Source organism: Phyllopteryx taeniolatus, chromosome 12 (assembly GCF_024500385.1).
Source record: "Phyllopteryx taeniolatus isolate TA_2022b chromosome 12, UOR_Ptae_1.2, whole genome shotgun sequence".
Taxonomy (NCBI): domain Eukaryota; kingdom Metazoa; phylum Chordata; class Actinopteri; order Syngnathiformes; family Syngnathidae; genus Phyllopteryx; species Phyllopteryx taeniolatus.
This window is the reverse complement of record NC_084513.1, coordinates 22,195,590-22,219,316: the sequence shown is the minus strand read 5'-3', so window position 1 is coordinate 22,219,316 and position 23,727 is coordinate 22,195,590. Positions and strand designations below refer to the sequence as shown.

Here is a 23,727-nt window from a genome sequence, read left to right as displayed (position 1 = left end):
ACGTGATGACCTTTGTCGCTTAGTGCCTTTAGTTAGCAGAAGAAGAAGCCGATGATGTTTTCGGTGTTCCTCCTTTTAACCGAGGAACTTGTAAGTTTGTAAAGAATCCTGCTGGTTGCTCACTGCTTTCAATGGCGAGAAATGGCCAAAAATGCAGCATTGTACGCCGCAGTCTCCGTTTGGCTGCACTTTGTCCTTGTTTGCATCCATTTCCTGAATGAGGCGAGCTGGAGCCTATCCCGGCTGACTTTGTACAAGAGGCCGGCTCCACCCTAGACCGGTCCCCAGTCAATCACAGCCTCTCGAATAGACAAAAGGAATTCCGGAGACCCCGTTCTCCCCTGTTGCCGTTTGTTAGCGCGACTCTTCGGGACGGAAGCCGTGATTCAGCGCCATCGTTTCTGCGCTTTCCCTCGGCACCATTTTGAAACTGCGCCGTTTTTGAAGTCAATATCTTGCAACGGAAAGTCAAAGCTCCGATCTTGACGCGAACGTACATTCGTCTTTGCAGTTTCACGTCGACTGTCAAACAAATGAAGTAGAACATTCCAGTTGTCTGGGGACTTGGAATGCTAATGCTAAAAACTACGCTGGCGAGAGAAATGAATACTCGAGACTCTCGCGGTCCTCCATTGTGATTGTTTTGTTAGTGCGTTATGTACAACGTGCTTCTCACAGTTTCCCGCTGTACTATTTTCAAGGTTTAAAGGACCGCCCAAAATGAATGGCGGGTTTTAGTTGAAGGCCAAGTCCAAATGAACAACTCGACAACTCACGTCGTACGTTTGGGTTGTTGCAGTTTCAATTTACACTGATGTCGATGGTCATACGAATCGAGAAGACGACGTTTCAGCCGCCTGTGGACTCGGGATGCTCATGTCGGAGATGACGCCGGCAACAGAAATAAATACAGGAGACGTTTGCCGTCCCCCGCGGTGAACCCTTGTTAGCGCTCCTCGTTCTGACGGGTGCGTTCAGTGCAACGTGACATTCGCAGTTTCAATGTTCAAGCGGAAAACAGAGCACTCAAAACTGAGCGGAACGATTGTCGATTCTCAGACAATTGGGATTGAAGAGGACACAAAATGCAAAAAGCAACGCAAAGCACACGGCAACATTGCTTCCGTTGTTTGTCTAAAAAAAAAACTAAAAAAACAACAACAACATTTCGGATAAGAGTATTGCAAGATGCACTTTAAGACAGATTTGCTGCATTTGGGAGCATTAAAAGCGCTTTTTTTCCCCCCCCTCCCCTCCCCTCCCCTCCTGCAGACGAGCATAAAGGAAGGATTGTTGCTGAAACAGACCAGCTCCTTCCAGCGGTGGAAGAAGCGTTACTTCAAGCTGAGAGGCCGAACGCTCTACTACGCCAAAGACGCCAAGGTAATGTCCGCGTGCACGAGTTCAACGTCAAACTAATATTCAAGCAACCATTTGTACAATAGAGAATGCAAATGTTGCCAAAGTGTTTCGGAACGTCCATTTGATGTATATTCGATTCCCTTTTCGTAACAGGAAAAAACATGAGTAGACTGTACGTGAGTATACAGTATGTAGCGTGCAGTTTATTTTCGCACTCGCAGCACCTTTGCATGAGCACACAACAGATTCAGGCTCCCATTTTCCACATCTTCGGCCCACATACTATCTTTATTGTTGTCATAAATCACTTGTTTAGTCTGATACTAGCCCAACCTTTACTAAAAAGCGAAACATCCCCAATGAATGTTATTTTTAGACGAACACCCGCCTCTGCTCCCGCGTGACACATTGCTGTATAGTCCACATTTGGAAATTCCAATTTTAAGAGCAACATTGTGGACACGAGACAGTTGATGTTTCCCTATAAATAGCAAGCAAAGAAAAAGAAAGTTCCGCAGTAGAAGCATGAACATTCGAACCTTTATTGCAAAAGACCATAAATAATAAAGTGGTATTAAAGAATGAACACCTTCTGTTTTCCAATTTTCCAGCTTTCACATGCATTGGACGCACACATCACATGACTGTACTCGCGTTCCCCAATCATACGAGTTACATGCACTTTGAGATGTGTAGAACTGATCACCTCATCCAATCTGTTTGATTTACTACATTTATTTGAAATTCATTTGCATGTGTTTGTTTTGAATAAAGCAGAGCCAGCCGGATGAGTGGAGGAATTGATATGTTTTATTGTATTCATTTGAATGGTAATTTATGTGCTGGGCATTTCTTAGTTTCTCATAACAATGAGATCATTTTGAGTGAATTTGTTTTGATTTCGAATGTGTATATGCAGTGTATACGACGCGATTCATTGATACTCCTATAAATTACGTGACCTCATTTGTGATCAATTACACTTACTAAAACGTCACCTCACTCTATTGTTATTTTTTTCCTTCCTTTTACTTTGAACTCGCCCCGCCCCCACGACCACCTGCACCCGGGCGCGTGCGCCAGTCCGGCAGCGCGTCGGCCCGCCGACAAGAGCGAGCGCCGCGCCGGGCGTTGCGGAGCCGGGTCTGCTGGCGAGCTCTGGCGGTGTGCTGGACTGGCGCGCGGCGCTCACCCCCGCCTCTGGGCGCCAGCGGATCCGAGGAGGGCCTAGTGAGAATTCGGGTCAGCGCAGTTCGGTCCCATAGAGATGCGGGCGTGCCGTACGGTGACGTCACGCGGTCTGACTCGCTGTTCGGGTGACTTGAACGCATCCCTTTTGTGCCAAGAGCCAGTTAGAGCCCGGCTGATACATCACACGTGAACTTAACGTGGGTCGACATTTAGCTGGGAGTGCGCCGTATTTTCTTCGAATTGGACTATTTTCCAGCAACAGTTTTCTGCTTGGACTGCGTACGCGGGCATAAAAAGACACAAACCCGTCGTTCTGCCCGACATCTTGATGTCACTCCTCGACTTGAAACTACGGCTTCAAGTAGGAAATCCTACCAAAAGCAAAGCACTGTAGAACTTGTAGAACTGCAACATTGTTACGCACAAACTGGCAAAGTACGTGTGCATAAAAGGCCAAAACAGCAGTTTGCCATATACAGCACGTCACTCTTGGACTTTCAGCATTTAGTAGGAAATGCCGCCGCCACATTTTGTGACAGTTCTCAGTCGGGGCTGCATTTTTTGGATCAGCAAAAAGCAAACCAAAAAAATCCTTGACTTTCCAAGCATGTTGGAACGGGTGGAGGAAGGTGTCAGGTGTGAGTCTCGGCTAGGATGAAGGGCAACGTTTAGAAGAAGACGGCGGCCAGGCCAGCCAGCCACGACGTACGGATTCGAGACGGCGGGTGGCACTGAAGAGACGACAGGAAGCAGAGCAAATGAAGACGTTGAGGAGTCGGCGGGTTGGAGAGCGTTAGAAATGAGCTCATTTCTCTCAGAGATGAATCGCTGATCAAAATAGTTGTCAATTCGATTAGTTGTTGATGAATCCATCCATTTTTGCAAATGTTATATGTTCAAATAATTTGACACAACAACGTTTTTCTGCACCAGCTTTTATGCATGCATAAACAAAAAACACATTTTGCAAAACGTGACAAGTTACTCATTCAATTTACACACATTTTGCATATGTATATATATATATATATATATTAGGGTTAGGGTTAGGTGGACCACAGAAACTATCAATTGGATACCACTGGAAACAAAGCGACCACGGCGAAGACCTAAAAGTAGATGGATCGATGAAATCATTAAACTCACTATTAGTTGTGTAATGTACACATAACATGATTGATGAGTGAGCTGAATGGTAGTTATCTATTTCTTTTTTTTAAAACCTAAACTGGTAATCACTAGTGCGCCAATGCTAATCGCAAGCGTTTGGCAAAGGCCGATTTAGTTTGATCGCATACACTCGGTTCCGATATGTGGAGTTTAAGGACAGAAGTGACAACACGATGCATGTTAGTCATAAAATAAACAATTTTCTTTGAAAGATTTGGTGCTGAAATATCTATAGGATAAGCGATTCTAAACAGATTCGATAGTGACAGCCTTTATATATATATATATAATTTTTTTTTTTTAAATACATGACCAGTAACTCCAATGTTTATGGATTATTCAGCTTCAAAATGCTTCCTATTCATTAGAGTGGATATCTTCAATGCGACTACTTGGCCCATAGGTCCGGTATCAGTCGAGCTCTAATTCCAGGTTTGATCGCACAAATGAATCATTATCGGCTAAAAGGAAAAAAGGCTTCCATTGTTTGTGCGCTATGTCGCTTGTCATCTTCAGTTGCATACGCTGGACCTTCGCGTTCCAGACGCCATTCGCCCGTACTCTGGGACTGCCATTGCAGTTCCAGTATATGCATACTGCACACGTACCGTACGTTCATGCTCGCTTGGCTAAAACCACAGGGTGGCCTAAGACTTTTGCACAGCGTGCAAGTAGAGGGTTTGGAACGCTTCTCCTTTGGCCACTGTTGCTGTCAGCTTTCATTACAGCTTCCCTCAAGACAGTTTTGTGTGCGTGTGCGCGTGTTATTAGTGTGGGTCCACGCGCGTGTGTGTGTGTCAAAGGAACTGTAAAAAGCCATAAAATACACACAAATACACTTAAATATGACCCAACCATGTGCCAGCCAAAAGCGTAAGCGGATGTTTGGGTTGGCACTCTTTGGCCAACACACGCATACGCACGCACGCACTCGCACTGCACATCGTCGCCCATCATCCGCTGCCCCGACGGACAGTTTGGACAGCCCCTTATCGAACGTCAGCCATTCGGCCAAATACAGTACATGTTCGCGCTCGCCAGCATGTCCATGGCAGGAATTGGGTACATTTTGCTGCAGCGGCCACAAAGAAATTTGTTGTCGTGCTGTTATGTGGTCGAGCTCATTTCCTGCCTGATGGAAACGAGTGAGTTATCGCTTAAAAGGTCTGCGTCGTTTGCTCTCATTTGGAGCCACGGTACTGTACTGTACTGTACAGTATGTGCCGGTTGCTCTGCCTCCAACCCTTTCGCAGCCTTTCGACGGCCGTCTCCGATGAAACGTAACGGCGGGTATTTTGGGGCTTTTGCGGGAGGAGGCTCGGTGCACCCGCGGTACAGCCGCACACGCCCCGTCAGAAGTCTGAGGTCTTGCTGCTAGGCCTCAGGCAGCCAATAAAGGCAGCCAAAAACCAAAACTAAGAACCCCAATATGGAATTACTAATACGGTACGGTATGTTAATGAAGTTCAACTGTCTTTTTGTTGCATTCTTTAAAAACAAAAAATCCTAATAATTATCAATTGGAATGCACGAGGCAACTCATTTCCATGAAATCGTTTAGTGGGCTGACACAAGGGCCAAGAAGTACCTGTAACATTTTGCTTTCACTATCCGATCAAAATAAAACCCATCATTTGGGAGCCATCAAGTTTATGCAGAAGTTCACGTGAGCGACTTGCGTGTGCTGCCGTATATACGTGCTGATGACGTCACGGTTTTAACCCCAACTTATCGCTGGCGTCTTCAGACCGTTACATCGGTCAAACCATTCCCTTCGACATATGTGATGTGATAGATGTAAGAACAAGCGAAGCCTAAACATGCGATATTGTCATCTTTGGTAGCTCTTGAAGACGTCTTGTGTAAAACAAAAGACATTGACTCCAGTGGCGTCGCGAGGCCTATTTTCAAAACTTGCCAAGCCTCCACCCCAACATCTTTGGTAGTATGTGTTTAGGGTGAACTTTTATTGTCCTAGCGCCCCTAAAACTGATCTTCAGTCCCAAAAGTCTCCCCAAAATCCCTCTCTCCCATTGTCGGTTCCGTTTTGGCACAAATCATTTTTACCGCTTTGGGGCGAGTTCCATAGCTCTAGAGAGCGTTGACACGCAAGCCAAGGAGAGAGCCACCGCATTTTTCAGATGGACTCGGTGGAGGTCTGTGCTCTGCTAACTGCCTTTGTAGTTTGGATTTGTTTTCCTGATAAAACAGCAAAACAGAAACATGCAATATGCAGATGCGTGGTTTTCATTGGGCTGCAAATAGTATATGTTCTTACGTACCCTTTTGCAACCCAAAGTTCATGGCTTTGATTGTTTTGTGTGGAATGGGGGCCACAGTGAACCTCTTAAGTCTCCTTGTTCTTCCCTTGAGTCCAATACATTTGGCAAGCCTTTCGTTATTTGACTGGTCGCGCAAATGGGTTCTTTTTGCCCAGAACCACAGCGGAGACTCTTGGTTCTGCACGGCATCTATTTTTAAAAACGCACATGACACCCTTTGAGAAGGCGCGATTGCCATTAGAGGTGCCATCTTGCGCCTCCAACACAAAGCCGTCTGTTGTTGAGTTTGCTTTTGGCGGGCAAAATGCAGACGTCAAATGCTTTCATGCACATCCCATTCCAGGTCTGCCTTGCTTTACCCATGATAAGACGTTTGTCTCGTCATCGTCGCTGCCCGGTACAAATGTGAAGCTCAATGCAAGGAGTAAGAAAGTAGACGCTAACCCCGGTCTCCACCTTTCCCGCAGTCTCTTATCTTTGACGAGGTGGACCTATCGGACGCCAGCGTTGCGGAGTCCAGTACCAAGAACGCCAACAACAGCTTCACGGTGAGTCAGTTCCGAATCAGAATCAGAATCATCTTTATTTGCCAAGTATGTCAGAAACACACAAGGAATTGTTTCTCTGGTAGTTGGAGCCGCTCTAGTGCGCCAACAGACAGCCATTTTGACCCAAAAACTACTTTTGAGACATCAAAACAATGGAATTTCTAAGTTAACTGTTGATGGCAGAAGTTGATGGCAAGAGGGAAGAAGCTGTCGGAATGTCTGCTTGTTCTAGTTTGCAATGTTCGCTGGAAGAGGTGCTGACCAGGATTTGGAGGGTCCAAAAGGATTTTGCCTGCTCTTGTCTTAATTCTGGCAGCGTTGAAGTCCTCGAGGGCGGGTCGGGGGGTGTCGCCGATTTTCCCGGCAGTTCTGATTGTCCGTTGCGGTCGTCGTTTGTCCTTTGTTGTGGCAGCACCAAACCAGACTGTGATGGATGCACACGGGACCGATTCGCTGACCGCTGCGTAGAATTGCCTCAGCAGCTCCCGCGGCAGGCCGTGCTTCCTCAGAAGCCGCAGGAACTACATCCTCTGCTGGGCCTACTTGAGGATGGAGTTGATGTTGGTCTCCCACTTCAGGTCCAGAGAGTTGACCAAGTTCATTTTGCTCTTGTCTTCAGAATTTTCCGTATCAAGGTTAGTTCATGAAGTCCTTCTTGTGGATTATTCGGGCTGCAATTGACTGGTGTCTCTCTTAATGTCAGCTGGAATCGGCTCAAGGTCGTGATGAGGACAAGAGGTGTAGAAAATGGATGCAGGAATTGTTTGTTTTAGGCCAGGGTATATTTACAACTGAAATACAGTGGCACCTCAGCTTACGAATGCAATGTGTTCCGTGGCCTCGAAACGTTTGCCAATGGAGGTCATGTTTCCTATTGAAATGAATAGAAATGTCATGAATCCGTTCCAGCTGCGGCTCCACGTTATATTGACCTTTTTTTGGTTGAAAATAAAGAAATAGGTGAAAAGACCATTTCTGATGAAGACGACACAAGAGTGGCTTCGCTAGCAAATCACCGTGTAGCGTCTTAGCCTGTGAACGGAAACAGTGATGTTTCCGTTCACTGTGGTTACTGCCAGCTCCCACAATGCAGTGCAGCTTTTTCGTTGCATTTTGGGACACGGGGCCAATGGAGCCTTACGTCATGTTTAGGTTTTTTTTTTTTTCATCCTTTTAATGAATGGTGGAAAGGAGAATTTCATCAACTTCGACTTTATGATGAGGCTCAAAATAAGAGCTTCAATATTTCTGGCGTATTTTTCGGTGAAATTTCGATTATTTTTGGCCTCCTCACTTGGGGAAGCACAGCTGACATTTCCTGGCAGCGAGCACAGAGTGTGATGTAACAAACCTGAAATATCAGTGGTGAGGACAAAAAAAAATGGTTGCCTTCTAAAAATGTCTCCACTGGTCCCGGGTGATGCTATGCGAAGAGGGGGCGGGGGTTGTCGTCGGGAGAACAGTGCCGCTATTTTTAGGCGCACGCCTTGAAACGCCTGCCTGGGAATGATCGTCGGCCCGATCCATAAATGAGATGAACTGGAGCCGCGGCTGGTGTGTGTGCGCGCGCGTCTTGGAGCGTGTATGCATGTGTGTGCGCGCGCACGCGGGCCACACGTCTTAATCCAAAGGCCTGCGTGAGATGGACACCGAGCATCAGGGTCTCATTTAGAAGGGTGGCAGTTGATGATAACGAGGAAGGAGAAAGCCCAAAATAGAACCGGGGGGGCTGGTGCTCTGTGGCCGCCACATCGCGGAAGGTACGGCGGCGTGCCGAACGGGGGCCGAGACCTGCGCATGTGCGCGTGTACGGTACGCGTGGGTTTGCATGTGTGCACGTGTGTGCTTGTGTGCGAGTGCATGTGTGTGCGCACGTGCGCTGCTGCAAATTGTCGAGTGGAATGAGTGAGTTAGTTTATTGCTTCTGACCAACGCGGAGCCCCCGGCCGGGCACCAGGTAGCCCCCAAGGACCACGCCAGTAGCCTGCGGGCCTGTTCTGTAACGAGCACACCGGTGACGGCACGTTGGGATTTTCTACGAATGTTGGACAAGCGATCATTTGGAAACGTAAACACTGGCAGAGATTTCTAGAAAAAGTGTTGCATATTGATATTGATATTGATCTGCTTCCAGAATTTTGTGATCATGATGATCGTGACGCGAAGGTTGCGGAGCACGACTCTGCCACAGAAATCTCCCCCTGATATACTGTACATGACATTCCCGTATTTAAGAAGGTCACAGATCATCCTCGTCTCAATGTATGTAAATTAGCGATCACCGATTAGCGAGTTCACAAGATGGAGCAATGTCTCTTTGAAATGACTTGCTCAATGACTGTATATACTCGTGTACTGCATACTGGGTATCTTCAAAAGTGTTCTCGAGTCAGGTCAAACCATCATTACAACGTGGCAGAAATACTGGGTGCTAACTTACTGTCATTAAATGACTTTACTGCAATGAAATTACTTCACACACACACACTGAAACTTTAGAGCAGGGGTGTCGAACTCGTTTTTACAATTTTGGTACAGCTTTTTGCAAGAATCATGGAAGTTGACGCACATGATTTGCTTTCACGGGCCACATAAAAGGATGTGGCGGGCCGCATCTGACCCCCAGGCCTTGAGTTCAACACCTATGCTTGAGAGCATGGCATGTTTACGTACAAGCGTTAGTGTTCGCACTAACTTGCTAGGCTACGTAAAGTTTGGTTGCCTGCTTGCGAGCCGTACGTGACCATATCTCAAGCCACCCTTGAATTAAAGTCCTCTCCCGAGCCCCGCTGACCACCGACGCACATTTCCCCCATTTTTTTCTCATAATGCACGCGGCGCAATCCATTGTTGTTGTCGTCGCCATGGTGACGAGGGAATCCAGTGTATGTTTGAGTTGACCAGATAAAGCCCAGTGATCGTAAAAGACAAGATTTGATTGCCATCGTCCGTCCATCCATTTTCTGAGCCGCTCCTCCTCACGGAGCCTTTCCCAGCTATCTTCGGGCAGGAGGCGGGGTACACCCTGAACTGGTCGCCAGCCAATCGCAGGGCACATAGAAACAAACAACCCTTCGCACTCACATTCACACCTACGGGCAATTTAGAGTCTTCATGCATGTGGGAGGAAAGCGGAGTGCCCGGAGAAAAGCCACGCAGGCACGGGGAGAACATGCAAAGTCCACACAGGCGGGGACGGGGATTGAACCCGGGTCCTCAGAACTGTGAGGCAGACGCTCTAACCAGTCGCCCACCGTGCCACCAAAGAGCAAATTTGTCGTCTGATTTCAGACGTGTTGTCCGTCCCACGCCGCCGCCATGTTTTTTGGGGTTTGAAATCACTTTATTGGCTGTCAGATATGTACAGCACGACGTCAAAAGACATGCGGCAAGGCTACAAATAAACTAGCTTTTGGATTGAAATATACGCGGAATAAAAGTCTTACGTGGAGCCGATCGATGACCTTAAAGCCGATCAGCATAACGCGCTGCTTATCGGCCGATACCGGTCAAGCCGATCAGATCGATGTAAATGAGCACCTAATGAAGAGCGAAATGGAAAGACTCGACAGAGAGCAGTTCAGTTCAGAGACCAGCGCCTTGCAGTTCATGACCCTCCAAACCTCCGTCCCCATCACAGACTCGACGCGGAAGCTCCGCCCCCTCTCGCTGACTCGCTCGCTCTGATTGGATCCGCTCCAAACCGCTTAATTGCACCCCGAGGCTTGCGCACGTGCGACAGCGCTGTGTAGTGCCTCGCCCTCGATATTAATGAGGCTCCTCATCGCGTTGTCGCACGCACTCGCACACACGCATACACGCACGCTTGTGAAGGTCAGCCGTCAAGGGAGCTCCTCCACGTTTGAGGGATGCCTGCAGCCAATTTGGGAAACGGCTGTTCTTGTTTCCCGCGGCAACCGATCGCCGGCACTTCAACCCAACACCGGCAGGGAATAGAGGGCACGCGCACATTCGGCGACATAGCGCATGCCTTTTTGCATCACAACGGTACACAATATGCACAAAAGTATTGGGACAGGAAGTAAAACGTGAGGAAAATGTCCAGCGTGTCCCCCTTTCGCAGCTACGGTCGATTTTAGATTTTGGAGTGTGTGTGAATTTGTGTTCACTGATCCAGTAGAGCATTTGTGGCGGTGTTAGTCACTGATATGTATCGCCGTTGTTTAGCAATTTATACTTGATGCTCTTACTACAGGGAAGAGGCAGGTTCAACCTTTGCAGAAAAGAAAGGGCATTCAAATATTTTCCCTGAGGTACTCCACTGTAAATTGGGTCTGACTGAAAATGTGTTGAACCCTCCTCCTAGAAAATCATTCATGCATATCCAAAGTACACTTGAACAACAAAAATAAGGACACCTGGCCCTTAACTACGCTCCAAAAACACAGACCTTGTTTTATTTACAGGAAGTTTTTCCACGTCATTTTAGTCGGTAAGTCTCATGCAAGATTCCCACTTAAGTGCGTACATCATAAAGTTTGTTTGATCGCTTTCAAATACAGTTTATTTCTAAAAATACTTCATGTTTACCAGGACCAAAAATCCTTTTTTGGAGTGTAAAAGGGAACGTGATGAAGATGTTTTCGGCAGACGCTTTTCATACGATCATCCAGATCCAGGTTTCACTCGATATTCTTGTTTCAAAGAAGATTCAGATGAAACTTGGACCAAACAAGAAATGGGCAATTAAAGGGAAATGATCAGACACGCACGTAAAAGCGCACACACAGGTTGTTTTCCGATGTAAGCGGATATCGATCAGGCCTCCTGGGACAGATCGCAGCCACGATGATGGCAATTCTCTTTCTATTCATCGACACCTAATCGGCCACATTCGGTTGTAGCGCGGTTGGCAAACGGTGATTCAACGGCATCTGGAGTTAGCCTGTATTGGGTGACATTCAAAGTCAATAGTGTTCCTTTTTGAAGTCCTTGCCATGAACAGAAGGCTGCAAATTCTAATATAGAAGACGAAGAAGAATCACCTTTTCTTGTCACGCACACGACATTTGTGCTCGGCTTTTAACCGAACACACAGCGAACACATACGCATGTTAGCGGAAAGCGCCGGAGCGCCCGGGGAGCATTTCGGGGTATCGGCGTCTCGCTCGAGGACACCGCAGCCGTGTCGGCGGACGGTCCGCTCGGGGTCTCGGCAGTTGAAGGACGGAGCGACAGAGTGTTAACCCCGGATAGAGTTCGAAATCCAAGCGGTTGTGTTCACGTTCCACAGGGACCCCAAACTGAATCTCCTCCTTCATGTTTGCCAAATGTGCATTGAAGAGTGGTCATCAGGTGCGCCGGTGCATCGGCCCGCCTTGGGTGCAGGCGGCACGGGTTCACTTCCCACTCGGCGACGGCGTGAATGCGAGTGCGAGCAACCGGTTGTCCGTGTCTGTGTGTGCCCTGCGACCGACCGGCGACCGGTTCGGGGCGTAGTCCGCCTTTCGCCCGAAGTCGGCCGGGGTAGGCTCCGGCGCCCCGAGGACCCGAGAACCCGGGAGAAGCGCTGTTGAGAATTGATGGATGGAAAGAAAGTGTAGTTTGTCGCGCGCGACAGCAACACCCCCGTTGTGCTTTCATCACTTGTGAAGTGGAAGGCACCAGAAAATCTCAAAGCTGTCCGCTTCCATTGTAGCCAACTTCAACCCAAATGTCAAGTCAAGGTTTTGTTTGGTGATCTTCTCTTGGATTTCTTCCTTTCGAAGTCTACTTGCGTGCTAACCGCTTGAATACATTGGCAAAATGGTATTTCCTTCCGTTTGGAGATGAGTTATGACATTTATGGTCAAAAGGTAAAGGTAAGAAACGGCCCGAGTTCGCCAACTTTGTTTTGTGCGTTTGTGCAAATGTTTTGGTTTTATCAAGACAGAGTGACATGGCGAAGTCACGGTGCGACGCGATGAGGGAGCGACGGAGAGCCGAGAGGCTGTGGAAACACGTGTGGGGTGGCTGCAAGCTGTGAGCCGAAGAGGGAACCGGGAGGGGGCTTCGGGGATGAGCGAGCGAGCGAGCATTAATGAGGGAGCGAGAGAGATGTTGAGTCAGGTGGGCTGCTTAGAGGGAGGCGGGGCCGCCGCATCTTTTTCTGCCTTCAAGACGGAGGCTCTCAGTCGCAGCGGCGCAGCGGGAAGCGTCCGTCTGCTCCTCCTCATCGTCCTCCTCCTCTTCCTCCCTTCCAGGTGATCACCCCTTTCCGTAGGCTCATCCTCTGCGCTGAGAACCGCAAAGAGATGGAGGACTGGATCAGCTCGCTCAAGTCCGTCCAGTCCAGAGAGCATTACGAGGTAAGAACATGCATCCGCGGAGAAGGTTTTCATTTAGGCTGTTGACAAAAGGGAGACTTGATGTGATGGCTACAGTCCGATCTTGTAGTGATACGTGAGAGGGGAGGGGGGGTCGGGGGGGGTGGGGGGCGGGCAAAGATGTAAACGCACGTGTTGACTATCATAAGACGTTTTGGACAACTCACAAGAACTTTTCATCTTCAATGTTGTTGTGGGGCCCTTTCTCGACTTGAAATAATAAACGTGCCGGAATGCAGCGTCGCATGCCGAAGCGCCTCCGATTTCTGAGGGAACTCTTATATAAGCCCCCCGGCCCCCCACCCCCCACTCTGTTTTCTGCACCGCAATGCAGCTGCACCCCCAGAGCTCGCACAGGGGGTACACACGTGCGTACACGCGCCGCGGCAGCGCACACGCTCAAGCGGACGCCCGCAGCGGCGGCTTGCGCCCGTGTGCGTCGACGCAAGTTTCGAGCGCGAACAAAATCGGATTGCACGCGCCCACGTTCGCTGCCCATCAGGGGCCGCTTTTGCCAAACACGTGTCCATTTTGTTGCATCGTTGAATCGTCGACTAGCTTAGGAACACTCATCCACCGATGATGGGAAATTTCCTCAAAACATTTTTTAAACACTTCAAAAAACCGTTTTGGGACCAGGATGAGCAATTTCATGCGTTCCATGGCGTTGGGGAGATTTGCAGTGAATTGTCAGTTTGTCGTTTTTACAATATATGAATTTATAGAGCGGCACGGTGGGCGACCGGTTAGAGCGTCTGCCTCCCAGTTCTGAGGACCCGGGTTCAATCCCCGGCCCCGCCAGTGCGGAGTTTGCATGTTCTCCCCGTGCCCGCGTGGCTTTTCTCCGGGCGCTCCGCTTTCCTCCCACATCCTAAAAACATGCGTGCAGGGTAGGTTCATTGAAATACTCTAAATTGCCCGTAGGTGTGACTGTGAGTGCGACTGGTTGTTTGTTTGTATGTGCCCTGCGATTGGCTGGCGACCAGTTGGGGGCGTACCCCGCCTCCTGCCCGATGACGGCTGGGATGGGCTCCGGCACGCCCGCGACCCGCGTGAGGAGAAGCGCGACAGAAAATGGATGGATGGTTGGATAGCAACATATATATATATATATATATATATATATATACGTAATCCTTTTCAAAAGCCACAGTTTTGCCACGATTCCGTATGTGAATCATTCGAATGTAGCAATACGATTTTGAGCAGCTGACGTGGTTGGTCTTTTATTTTACACAGCAATGTAGTTGCAGCATCTCTGCCGCTTGGGACCGTGCCATGAAATCCACAATTCCCGAGTTAGGCCAAATACCAAATTCTTAATGATGAGTTCATTTTTCCCACGGATGCCCGTCGTCAACGTCGAACGGCCAGGACAATGATGTGTACTGTGCTTGCCTTGTGTTTGTTTGTACCCGCTATCCCGGTGCCGCCAACCTATTGTAACCTCTCCTTTGCCAGACGGCTCAGTTTAATGTGGAACATTTCTCAGGGATGCACAACTGGTACGCCTGCTCGCACGCACGGCCCACCTTTTGCAACGTCTGCAAAGATAGCTTGTCGGGGGTCACGTCTCACGGCCTCTCCTGCGAAGGTACGTAAACGCGTAGCAACACGCGCACACGCGGTTTCATGGCGATGGCCTGACTAAAGGTTTATGTGGACAATAGCAACCTGACACTTTGCACAAACCAGTGAGAAGCGCTCGCGGAGGACTTTCTGCATTGGCTCAGCATCGCTAGTTAGTGAAGATTGTAGTGTTGATTGGGTTTGCAGTTTGGGATGGTTGGTATGCAAGTGCACCGCATCAAGCTGCGAGCTCGTTGGAATATTTTGCTCCGTACACTTTGGCGTGAAGGCTTTCATAATGAGATGTCCGCAGATTTGCTGTCACATCGGAAGGATTCGATCCAAAGAGTTTTGGACATTTTCCGTGACGCCGCCACCAAAAAGTACCGGTGATGACAAATCGAAAAAGTCTCCTGATAACCGTTATTGACGCGGGAACGATTCTGTCTGCTCATTCTGAGCCGTCAAATCAATCGCATACGTTTGACAAGACATTTCGAAACGTCAAGTTGTTCCCCCCAATCTCACTTTGGGGAACCCTGTACATAGACGTATGCCAAACTCTAAAATTCTTCATTGAGACAGTTGGATGACGGCAACAATTTCATTCCCGTTATTTCCTAAAGGAAATGTTGATTTGGAAATGAGCACAACTGTGTTCCAGTTGTTTTAATCCATCCCATACAGCCGATTTTTGTGGCCATATTTCCTGTGCGGTCGAAAAGTCTTGTTTTGTCCATTTTTCCGGGATCTAAAATGCCCGGCACAGTACAAAGATATTGAAAATAAATATCAGAATAGCTTGAAAAGCTTTGAAAGTTTCACATGTGATCCACATTCAGCACGTCGACGTACAGGACTCATCGCTTTTGTGAGCCGCGAGGAATTAGTGCGCTTCCTCGTTCCAAATCTGTTGCCATAGACGAGATCAAATAGCGTGTTCCAGACTCCAGAGGCTTGTGTACAAAAAAGGGGCACCACTTATAAGTGGTGTCCTTTTTTTCATTTGACATTTACAGTTCTTTTTCGTGTTAATCGCTAGCGTAGTGACCGCAGCATCCGGGTAGCGCAACACAGCGTCTTTTACTTGCGTCTACACGTCGTTCAAGGACAAGCGTGTGTGTGTGTGTGTGTGTGTGTGTTGGGGGTTCAGTGTTCCATTCATAATTGTCTGCATGGGAAATGTTGATGAAACACGATACTATGAATATGAATGTTTCATGATTGGTGTAGACTGTGGTGTGAATTGGGCTGCTCATTGTCTTCATGCACCCTTTTTTCTGTATTTCTTGCTTAACTGCATCTCACTTGAGTGATTAAAAGGGTTTGATATGAATAACATCGGTCAACGACAAAGGTTTTGGAGCTGATTTGACCTTTTTTCGCTTTCCAGGTTGAAATAAATGGAGGTTCATGCCCTGAATTTTGAACAATGATGAAATTATATTCAATTTCCAGGTGCTTACTTTGATCAATTTCCACAATTCAATTTCGAGGACACTGCAAAAACGCCAAAGAATATTTGTCCCCAAAGTAATCTGACGAACACTTGAAATAAGACTCGTGAGCTAAGAAACTAATTGCGCTTTCAGTAAAAATGAGCTTGAAACAAGGTTGTCGAAGAACAAACGGCTTTTTACTTGATGTGTGTTTACTTATTTGAATGACTAGAAATCAGAGAAATGTTCTCGGTAAGAGTTTTGTAACGTTTGATCAAGAAACCGTTAACAACTTGGTCTAGAAACCTCAGCTGGACAAGAGAAACGGATTCAGCCAAGCAAAATTGTCCTCAACCCTCGATGAAAAAAGAGCTTTTGAAAAATCATTGTAAACAGTTTGGATCTCCGTGGCTGCTGAAATGTGCCACCGCACTCGACATATTCTTCATTCAATACATTTTCATTTTGCACGTGTACCTAATGAGGGGGTCTGTGAGTGTGTCCCCCCATGTGTTGCTTTCTCCCTCCTGGCTTCTTATTATTTTGAATCCTCATTGACCTCATTGATCAGCTCGACGTACATGAAATAGACACTTTGAAACGTAAACCATACTGAAAGTGAAAATGAATTGTTAATGAATTCTTTCATCGTGAGTGAGCTTTTTTTTGCGGTTGCACTTTTCAGTCTGTAAGTTCAAGGCCCACAAACGCTGCGCCGTTCGAGCCACCAACAACTGCAAATGGACCACGCTGGCCTCCATCGGCATGGACATCATCGAGGACGAGGACGGGGTGGGTGAAGTCCGCCGATCATCGTCAAAGCGAAATAAGATGACAGCGGAGTCGTTCGTTCAAAGAAGCTGAGCGCGTGACAACGTCGAGTCGTAAAACGTGTTCGCGTGTGACCGATAGATTGCGATGCCTCACCAGTGGCTGGAGGGCAACCTGCCCGTCAGCGCCAAGTGCGCCGTGTGCGACAAGACGTGCGGCAGTGTGCTGCGGCTGCAGGACTGGCGCTGCCTCTGGTGCAAAGCCATGGTAAGACATGCCAAGAAAAATACTTACGACGCCAGCGCTTCAGTTCCCTCCTCCGCGCATATTCTCGTTAGAGTGCGCGTACAAGATGAGAACGAGAGCAGCTTTTCATGATGTCAAGTGTGTTTGCAGGTGCACACAGCCTGCATGGACGTGTACTCTCGCAAGTGTCCTCTCGGTCAGTGCAAAGTCTCCATCATCCCTCCGACGGCCCTCAACAGCATCGACTCGGATGGTAGGCCACACGCACGCACGCGCGCGCGCACGTTGGTCCCACGTGATGGTCGGTGAAAAGGTGGTCAACACGCTGTTGCTATCCGAAGTCAAAGCAGCGAATATTATCACGATAAGATGCACGAGGCCGCTCGGCGCCAACCCGCGCGACCAAAAGTGCGCAAACCGCTCACTTCTGTTCTGAGCGGTTTGCGCACGAGGCGCCCATCCGGATTTTGGAGATCATTCCGTTAGCTTCCGATGCTATCGCTATCGGCCGTAATTCCAAGTCTTATTGTTTATGAGTAAACTGTAAATATTTTCATCCTTAAGTCAGACGGGTTGAAATGAGCCAAAAAGGAAAATCCAAATCAAAGCTCCCTCGGATGTCGTTCGTCATCAGAGCGACGTTGCCGTTCCAAGACGGCCTTCGGGTCGCAAACGGTTTTTTCCCGTTTGACTTTGTTTCAACTTTAGTGTTTCGCAGCTTAAAGTTACCCTCGCTGGCATTGAGGCGAGGCTAAAAATAGACGTGCGCACACAAGCTGACAAAAACTCAAATGGATTCGGGAGAGGGCGAAGCGCTTCACTGCGCGCGGCGAGCGTCACGCCCGTACAATACGTGTGTGTCCAAACAACGCTCTCAACACATGCGTGTGTGTGCGTATATCCAAAAGAGAGCTTGCGTGAAACTCACTGGGAATTACCACCGAGTCAGAGTTTGATTCAATTAGTGTCCAACACACACACACACACACACACGCACACGCACGTGTGTCAAAAGGCCGCAACGGCGAATTGCTCGATGACGGCAGAGATGCGGCAGATGGGGAATCCTTTCAAAGGGGAAGGAGGAGAAGTGGAAAGCTGGAAGAGGGCGAGTCACTCGGAATCCCTCCTCGCATTCTGGGATGTCGGCCGGCGGTGCTGCGGCATCGTGAGCGCCCCCTCTCCCCACCTTCTTTCTCCGCCCCACCTCCGATCCTCCGTCCTTCCTGGAGAGAAAGAGAGTGAAGTGATGCCAAAGCAGCATTATAGTGGACGTCAAAATATGAGGGATGGCGGACGCGCTCGTGGATGGCGTCCGCGTCGATGCCGCGTGTGCGCGTGCCGATTGCGCGGTTTGAGCACAAAGGTAAACGGCGAGCACAAGCGGCGGCTTCTGTGCATTCGTTTCAGTCTGAGCAATTCAAGCGCTGACAGACATTACATTCGAGCATCCCGATCTAACGCTTGGCGGACCCGACGGGTGTCTAGAGAATTGAGAAGGGTTATTTACGCGGGCAATTGAGAACAGATTGCCAAGCTGGCTGCAGACAGCGGCCACAAAACAAAGCAACCCCAAAGAAATACAGACGCCATACAACGAGCTGTATGTACAAAGCCATACGCGGCGGACCCCTGCATACTGGCGCCTTTCTTCCATTTTGGTTTTTTTCACCGAGCCTGAAAAGCTTTTGTGGCTGTTTATTCCCGGTTATTCAAGAACGTTTTGGGTTTAAAAAGAATATTTGAAAAGGTTGACTTTTCATCAGCGTATTTCCGCCATTGGCAGTCCGGCGCGGTCCCGATCCCCCGCCAGTAGCGGTGGTCCGCTGTACTTGCGTCTTTCCATAATCCATGACGTCATCGCATATGATGAACACAATTTTCATAACAGCCTAAAAACCATATCCGACGTCCCTCAATCACGTTTTGATTTCCTGCAGCGAGCTTCGTGTGTGACGAGCGTTCACATTCCCACAGTACGACAACCTGCGGCAAAAACATTCCAGCTCTAAAAGCGATTCTTTCCAGTCCACGCAATCTATTTTATTTTTCAACAAAATACAGAATAAACATGTTCCACCTTCAGTATAAATAAACAAACAAAGAAATATTCATCCTTCGTCACTCTTCCATCAGTGGTGAGCTATTTTTAGCTGGCTACCCATGCGGGCGCCATGTTGGGGATCCCTGCTCTTACGTCGTGCTACAAGCAATAGATATACAGCAACAAATCCAAATACAAACTTCAACAAACTATTGAGCCTTTTAAGTTGTTTTTCTACTCAACAAATTGAAAGAGACAAAAAGGACATTTTGTGCATACAAAAGAAAAAAAGAAATCAGCATCCAGATAAGCTGTGGATTCGGTTTTTTCCACCGTCCATAAAATCGAACGGTCTCCCATCGTTTCCCGATCAACGCGTTCAAAAAAGCAAACTACTGCTAATGGGCAGGCAGCCTTGCGGTAATTGAAAGCTCGAAAGCTCGACTTTGCAAGACGGCGGGACACCTTCAACGCGGTGCCGAGGCAGGTGAGCAAATACGTGTATTTGATACTACTGAGTAAGAGGCAGTTTGCCATCGGAAAGTTGTTTTGAAATAACAAATAAAGATATATTCTTATCCAGTACACGACAAAAGGCAAAATCGAGAGAGAAACAAGTCGTTCTGTGTTTGCACCAAAGCGTGTGGCAAATCATCCACCGTGCCGCGCCGTTACCCGCGCGAGCAAATCAACGTAACCACGGCTGCGGCGTTCTGTCCTTTGAACGTCCAGGCTTCTGGAAGGCCACCTGCCCCCCGTCCTGCGCCAGTCCCCTCCTGGTCTTCGTCAACTCCAAAAGCGGCGACAACCAAGGAGTCAAGTTCCTGCGGCGCTTCAAGCAGCTGCTCAACCCGGCGCAAGTCTTCGACCTGGTCAACGGCGGCCCGCACCTCGGGTGAGCGCCCGCCAAAACCACAAAGCTTCGTACGTCTCTTGTATCGGATGTCGTTTGTTCGTGCCGGCGTACCTAATGCGTACGCGGTACACCGTCTCGACACCGAAACGCTTTTGGAAGAATTTGGAATGATATTTCTGATCACCTGCACGCATTGTACGTGTGGTCAGTCTCCGCCTGTTCCAGAAGTTTGACAACTTCCGAATCCTGGTGTGCGGCGGCGACGGCAGCGTGGGCTGGGTGCTGTCGGAGATCGACAAACTCAACCTGCACAAGCAGGTGAGCGCAGAATCGTCGTCACATTGCAAATGCGCGCCTCCCGTCGTGCCGTCGGGTGGAAGCCGAACACCAACAGCAGCACGTGAGCCGTCTCTCGGGTGACCGTCTGACCAAATCAAAGTCTTGCCCCGCCCCCCAGAGTCAAGGATGTCTCCAGATTTCAGTTTTCATGATTATCAACGGTATATTGGCAAATATAAGAAATGGGTCAAATCTGCTGGCGATCATATTTAGTGAATGAAAGCTTTTGGTTTTTTTGGGCTCCAAATATCGTGAAAAAGTGTTTTGTTGCCATCTTGTGGCGTCTGCAGGCGATGGCAAACATTTGGCTTAGGTGTCAAATACTCGCAGCAGCTTTAGCGCCCCAAAATGAGCCAAACCGTTTGCAATGCCGCTGGCATTTCCTCCCAGTGCCAGCTGGGGGTGCTGCCGCTGGGTACGGGCAACGACCTGGCGCGCGTGCTGGGCTGGGGCCCGTCGTGCGACGACGACACGCAGCTGCCGCAGACCCTGGAGAAGTTGGAGCGCGCCAGCACCAAGATGCTGGACCGCTGGAGCATCATGACCTACGAGATCAAGATCCCGCCCGAGCGCGGCCGCCCCGACGCGCCCGACGCCTCCGACGGCCGGCAGGTAGGGCGCGCCGTGGCGCGGGTGTCCTCGTTTTGGCCTTCTAATGACCGTGTACGTTGGCTCCAGTTTGACATTTCGGCTTACGAAGATTCTGTGGCGGCTCATCTCACCAAGATCCTCAAGTCGGAGCAGCACTCTGTGGTCATCTCCTCCGCCAAGTAAGCGAGCCCGTTCATCGTAAGCTAAAACAACTGTCCTTTTTAGCAGGCTTTTCAACCAAACTTTGAAACATTGATTTTTGAGAACTTTTGGAATTGAAGGTTCATACTGACGAGCAATCTGGACGACTTTTAAATCAAAATGGACGCCATCACAGATCCACGGTTGACTACTCATGAATGTATTTATTTGCCTTTTTTCTTTTCTTTTTACTGCCTCACAGTCGTGAGGTTGCGGGTTCAATCCCCGGCCCCGCCTGTGTGGACTTTGCATGTTCTCCCCGTGCCTGCGTGGCTTTTCTCCGGCCATTCCGGTTTCCTCCCACATCCCCAAAAACACGCGTGAATTGGAGACTCTAAATTGCCCGTAGGTGTGAATGTGTGCGCGAATGGTTGTTTGTTTCTGTGTGCCCTGGCGACCAGTTCGGGGTGTACCCCGCCTCTCGCCCGAAGATAACTGGGATTTGCTCCCGCGACCCGCGTGAGGAGAAGCGCTACAGAAAATGGATGGATGGATGGATGGATGGATGGATGGAACCTATCCATAATGATTTGCTGGAAAGCTCTGCTACTTGCAGTTCTTGTACCCATTCTAAAATGCCACAAGATGGCGCCAAAGCCCTTTCTGATCGAAAAGTAGACGATTTGTTTGGACAATGTCGAAGTGATACGTCCCAACTTAGTGACGAGAGAGACTTTTTTCAAAATCACATCTTTTAAGGCTAATGTTGTAAGATGAGTTTGAAATAATATTCAACATTTTTGGCATCGTAATTTCTTGTATACTTACAGTTTAATCTATGAATACAGCCAATTATTCAAAATCAAACCTTTTTTAGCCATTGGCAGCAGGCCTTGCTGGGTCCCGATCCGATTCCAGTCCACGAAAGAATGACTTTGACTCAAGCTTTCTTCCAAAAGCCAGACCATAATGAGCACACAAGAAAAGATGATCCGTTCCTGATGGATTCTAAAGCTTTGTCGCTCTTGGTTTGAAATACAAGCCCAATTCCAATGAAGTCGGGACGTTGTGTTAAACATCAATAAAAACACAACACAATGATTTGCAAATCATGTTTAATTGAATACACTACAAAGACAATATATTTTATGTTCAAACTGTTAAACCTTGTTGTTTTTAGCAAAAAATCCTGAACTTGGAATTTGATGGCTGCAACACGTTCCAAAAAAGCCGGGACAGGACAAGCTCACGTTTCCCACTGTGTCACATCACCTTTTCTTTTGACAACATTCAATAAACGTTTGGGAACTGAGGACGCGCATCGTTGAAGCTTTGTACGTGGAATTCTTTCCCATTCTCGCTCGATGTACAGCTTCAGCCGTTCAACAGTCCGGGGTCTCCGTTGTCGTATTTTACGCTTCATAATGCGCTTCGCATTTTCAATACGAGACAGGTCTGGACTGCTGCCAGGCCAGTCTAGTACCCGCACTCTTTTACTTCCAAGCCACACTGTTGTAACACGTGCAGAATGTGATTTGGCATTATCTTGCTGAAATAAGCAGCGGCCTCCATGAAAAAGACGTCGCTTGGATGGCAGCATATGTTTCTCCAAAACCTGTATGTACCTTTCAGCATGAATGGTGCCTTCACAGATGTGTAAGTTACCCATGCCATTGGCACTAACACAACCCCATACCATCACAGATGCGTCCATAACAGTCCGGATGGTTCTTTTCCTCTTTGGCCCGGAGGACACGACGTCCACAATTTCCCAAAACAATTTGAAATGTGGACTCGTCGGACCACAGAATGCGTTTCAGTCCATCTTAGATGAGCTCGGGCCCAGAGAAGCCGGCGGCGTTTCTGGGTGTTGTTGATAAATGGCTTTTGCTTTGCATAGTAGAGTTTCAAGTTGCACTTACGGATGTAGCGGCGAACTGTATTGACTGACATTGGTTTTCTGAAGTGTTCCTGAGCCCATGCGGCGATATCTTTTACACATCGATGTCGGTTTTTGATGCAGTGCCGCCTGAGGGATCGAAGGTCACGGGCATTCAATGTCGGTTTTCGGCCTTGCCGCTTCCATGCAGTGATTTCTCCAGATTCTCTGAACCTTTTGATGATATTTTGGACCGTACATGATTTGCAAATCATTGATGTTTTGATTGATGTTTAACACAACGTCCCAACTTGATTGGAATTGGCGTTGCACATATGAGATGGAGTCGCAGTGTTGGTACAGAATGTCAGTATAATGCCTTTTATTTTCTAGTATACCAACATCTCTTTCATTGTTAGTATTTCTGATACTGTTTCAGGATTCTGTGCGAAACGGTGAAGGATTTAGTCGCCAAAGTAGAGAAAGCCTACGAAAAAAGCGCAGAGAATGCTGAGGACTGTGACAGCATTTCTCTTAAGGTGCGTGGAAAACGGTCACGGCATTCGGTACGCCCACGTCAATTACATTGTGCCCGTGTACATGACCAGTGTGCCATCCTGAACGAGAAGCTGGACTCCCTCCTCCGAGCGCTCGACACGGAGCGCCAGGCGCCGCCGCCCCGAGCCGCTCCTCCTATCGTGGAGGAGGAAGAGGAGGAGGAGGAGGAGGCGGCGGCGGCGGCGGAGGACGGCGAGGAGGAGAAAGCGGACGAGGAGGCCCCCAGCGAGGAGAGCCTGACGGAGCTGAAGGAGAAGCTGGAAGAGGAGGAGACGGAGAAAGGCGGCGGCGCTTTGAAAAGTCGCCAGCAGCTGACGCTGAGGGCCGACAGTCTGAAAAAAGCCTTGCGGCAGATCGTGCGGCAGGCCGAGAGAGGTAACGATTCCCGTCAAGACACACGTGCGCACATAGCCAC

The 23,727-nt window shown here is 48.6% G+C and overlaps 1 protein-coding gene across 17 annotated transcripts in view; it reads left to right on the top strand.

Moving 5' to 3' along the window:
• dgkh (diacylglycerol kinase, eta) overlaps window positions 1–23,727 on the top strand; it is a 54,356-nt gene that overhangs the window by 13,657 nt on the left and 16,972 nt on the right. For 7 of the 17 annotated variants that reach the window (XM_061791750.1, XM_061791746.1, XM_061791752.1 and 4 more), the window contains exons 3-15: window positions 1,273–1,383; window positions 2,446–2,604; window positions 6,473–6,553; window positions 12,757–12,861; window positions 14,341–14,473; window positions 16,573–16,679; window positions 16,800–16,925; window positions 17,055–17,157; window positions 19,681–19,843; window positions 20,014–20,122; window positions 20,534–20,913; window positions 23,194–23,293; window positions 23,363–23,687. In XM_061791750.1, the coding sequence (XP_061647734.1) occupies window positions 1,273–1,383; window positions 2,446–2,604; window positions 6,473–6,553; window positions 12,757–12,861; window positions 14,341–14,473; window positions 16,573–16,679; window positions 16,800–16,925; window positions 17,055–17,157; window positions 19,681–19,843; window positions 20,014–20,122; window positions 20,534–20,913; window positions 23,194–23,293; window positions 23,363–23,687 (2,002 nt within the window). Of the gene's footprint in view, window positions 1–1,272; window positions 1,384–2,445; window positions 2,605–6,472; window positions 6,554–7,043; window positions 7,189–8,294; window positions 8,314–12,756; window positions 12,862–14,340; window positions 14,474–16,572; window positions 16,680–16,799; window positions 16,926–17,054; window positions 17,158–19,680; window positions 19,844–20,013; window positions 20,123–20,533; window positions 20,914–23,193; window positions 23,294–23,362; window positions 23,688–23,727 lie in introns of those variants that run through there. The other 10 variants (XM_061791761.1, XM_061791758.1, XM_061791754.1 and 7 more) reach the window with 6 other exon arrangements.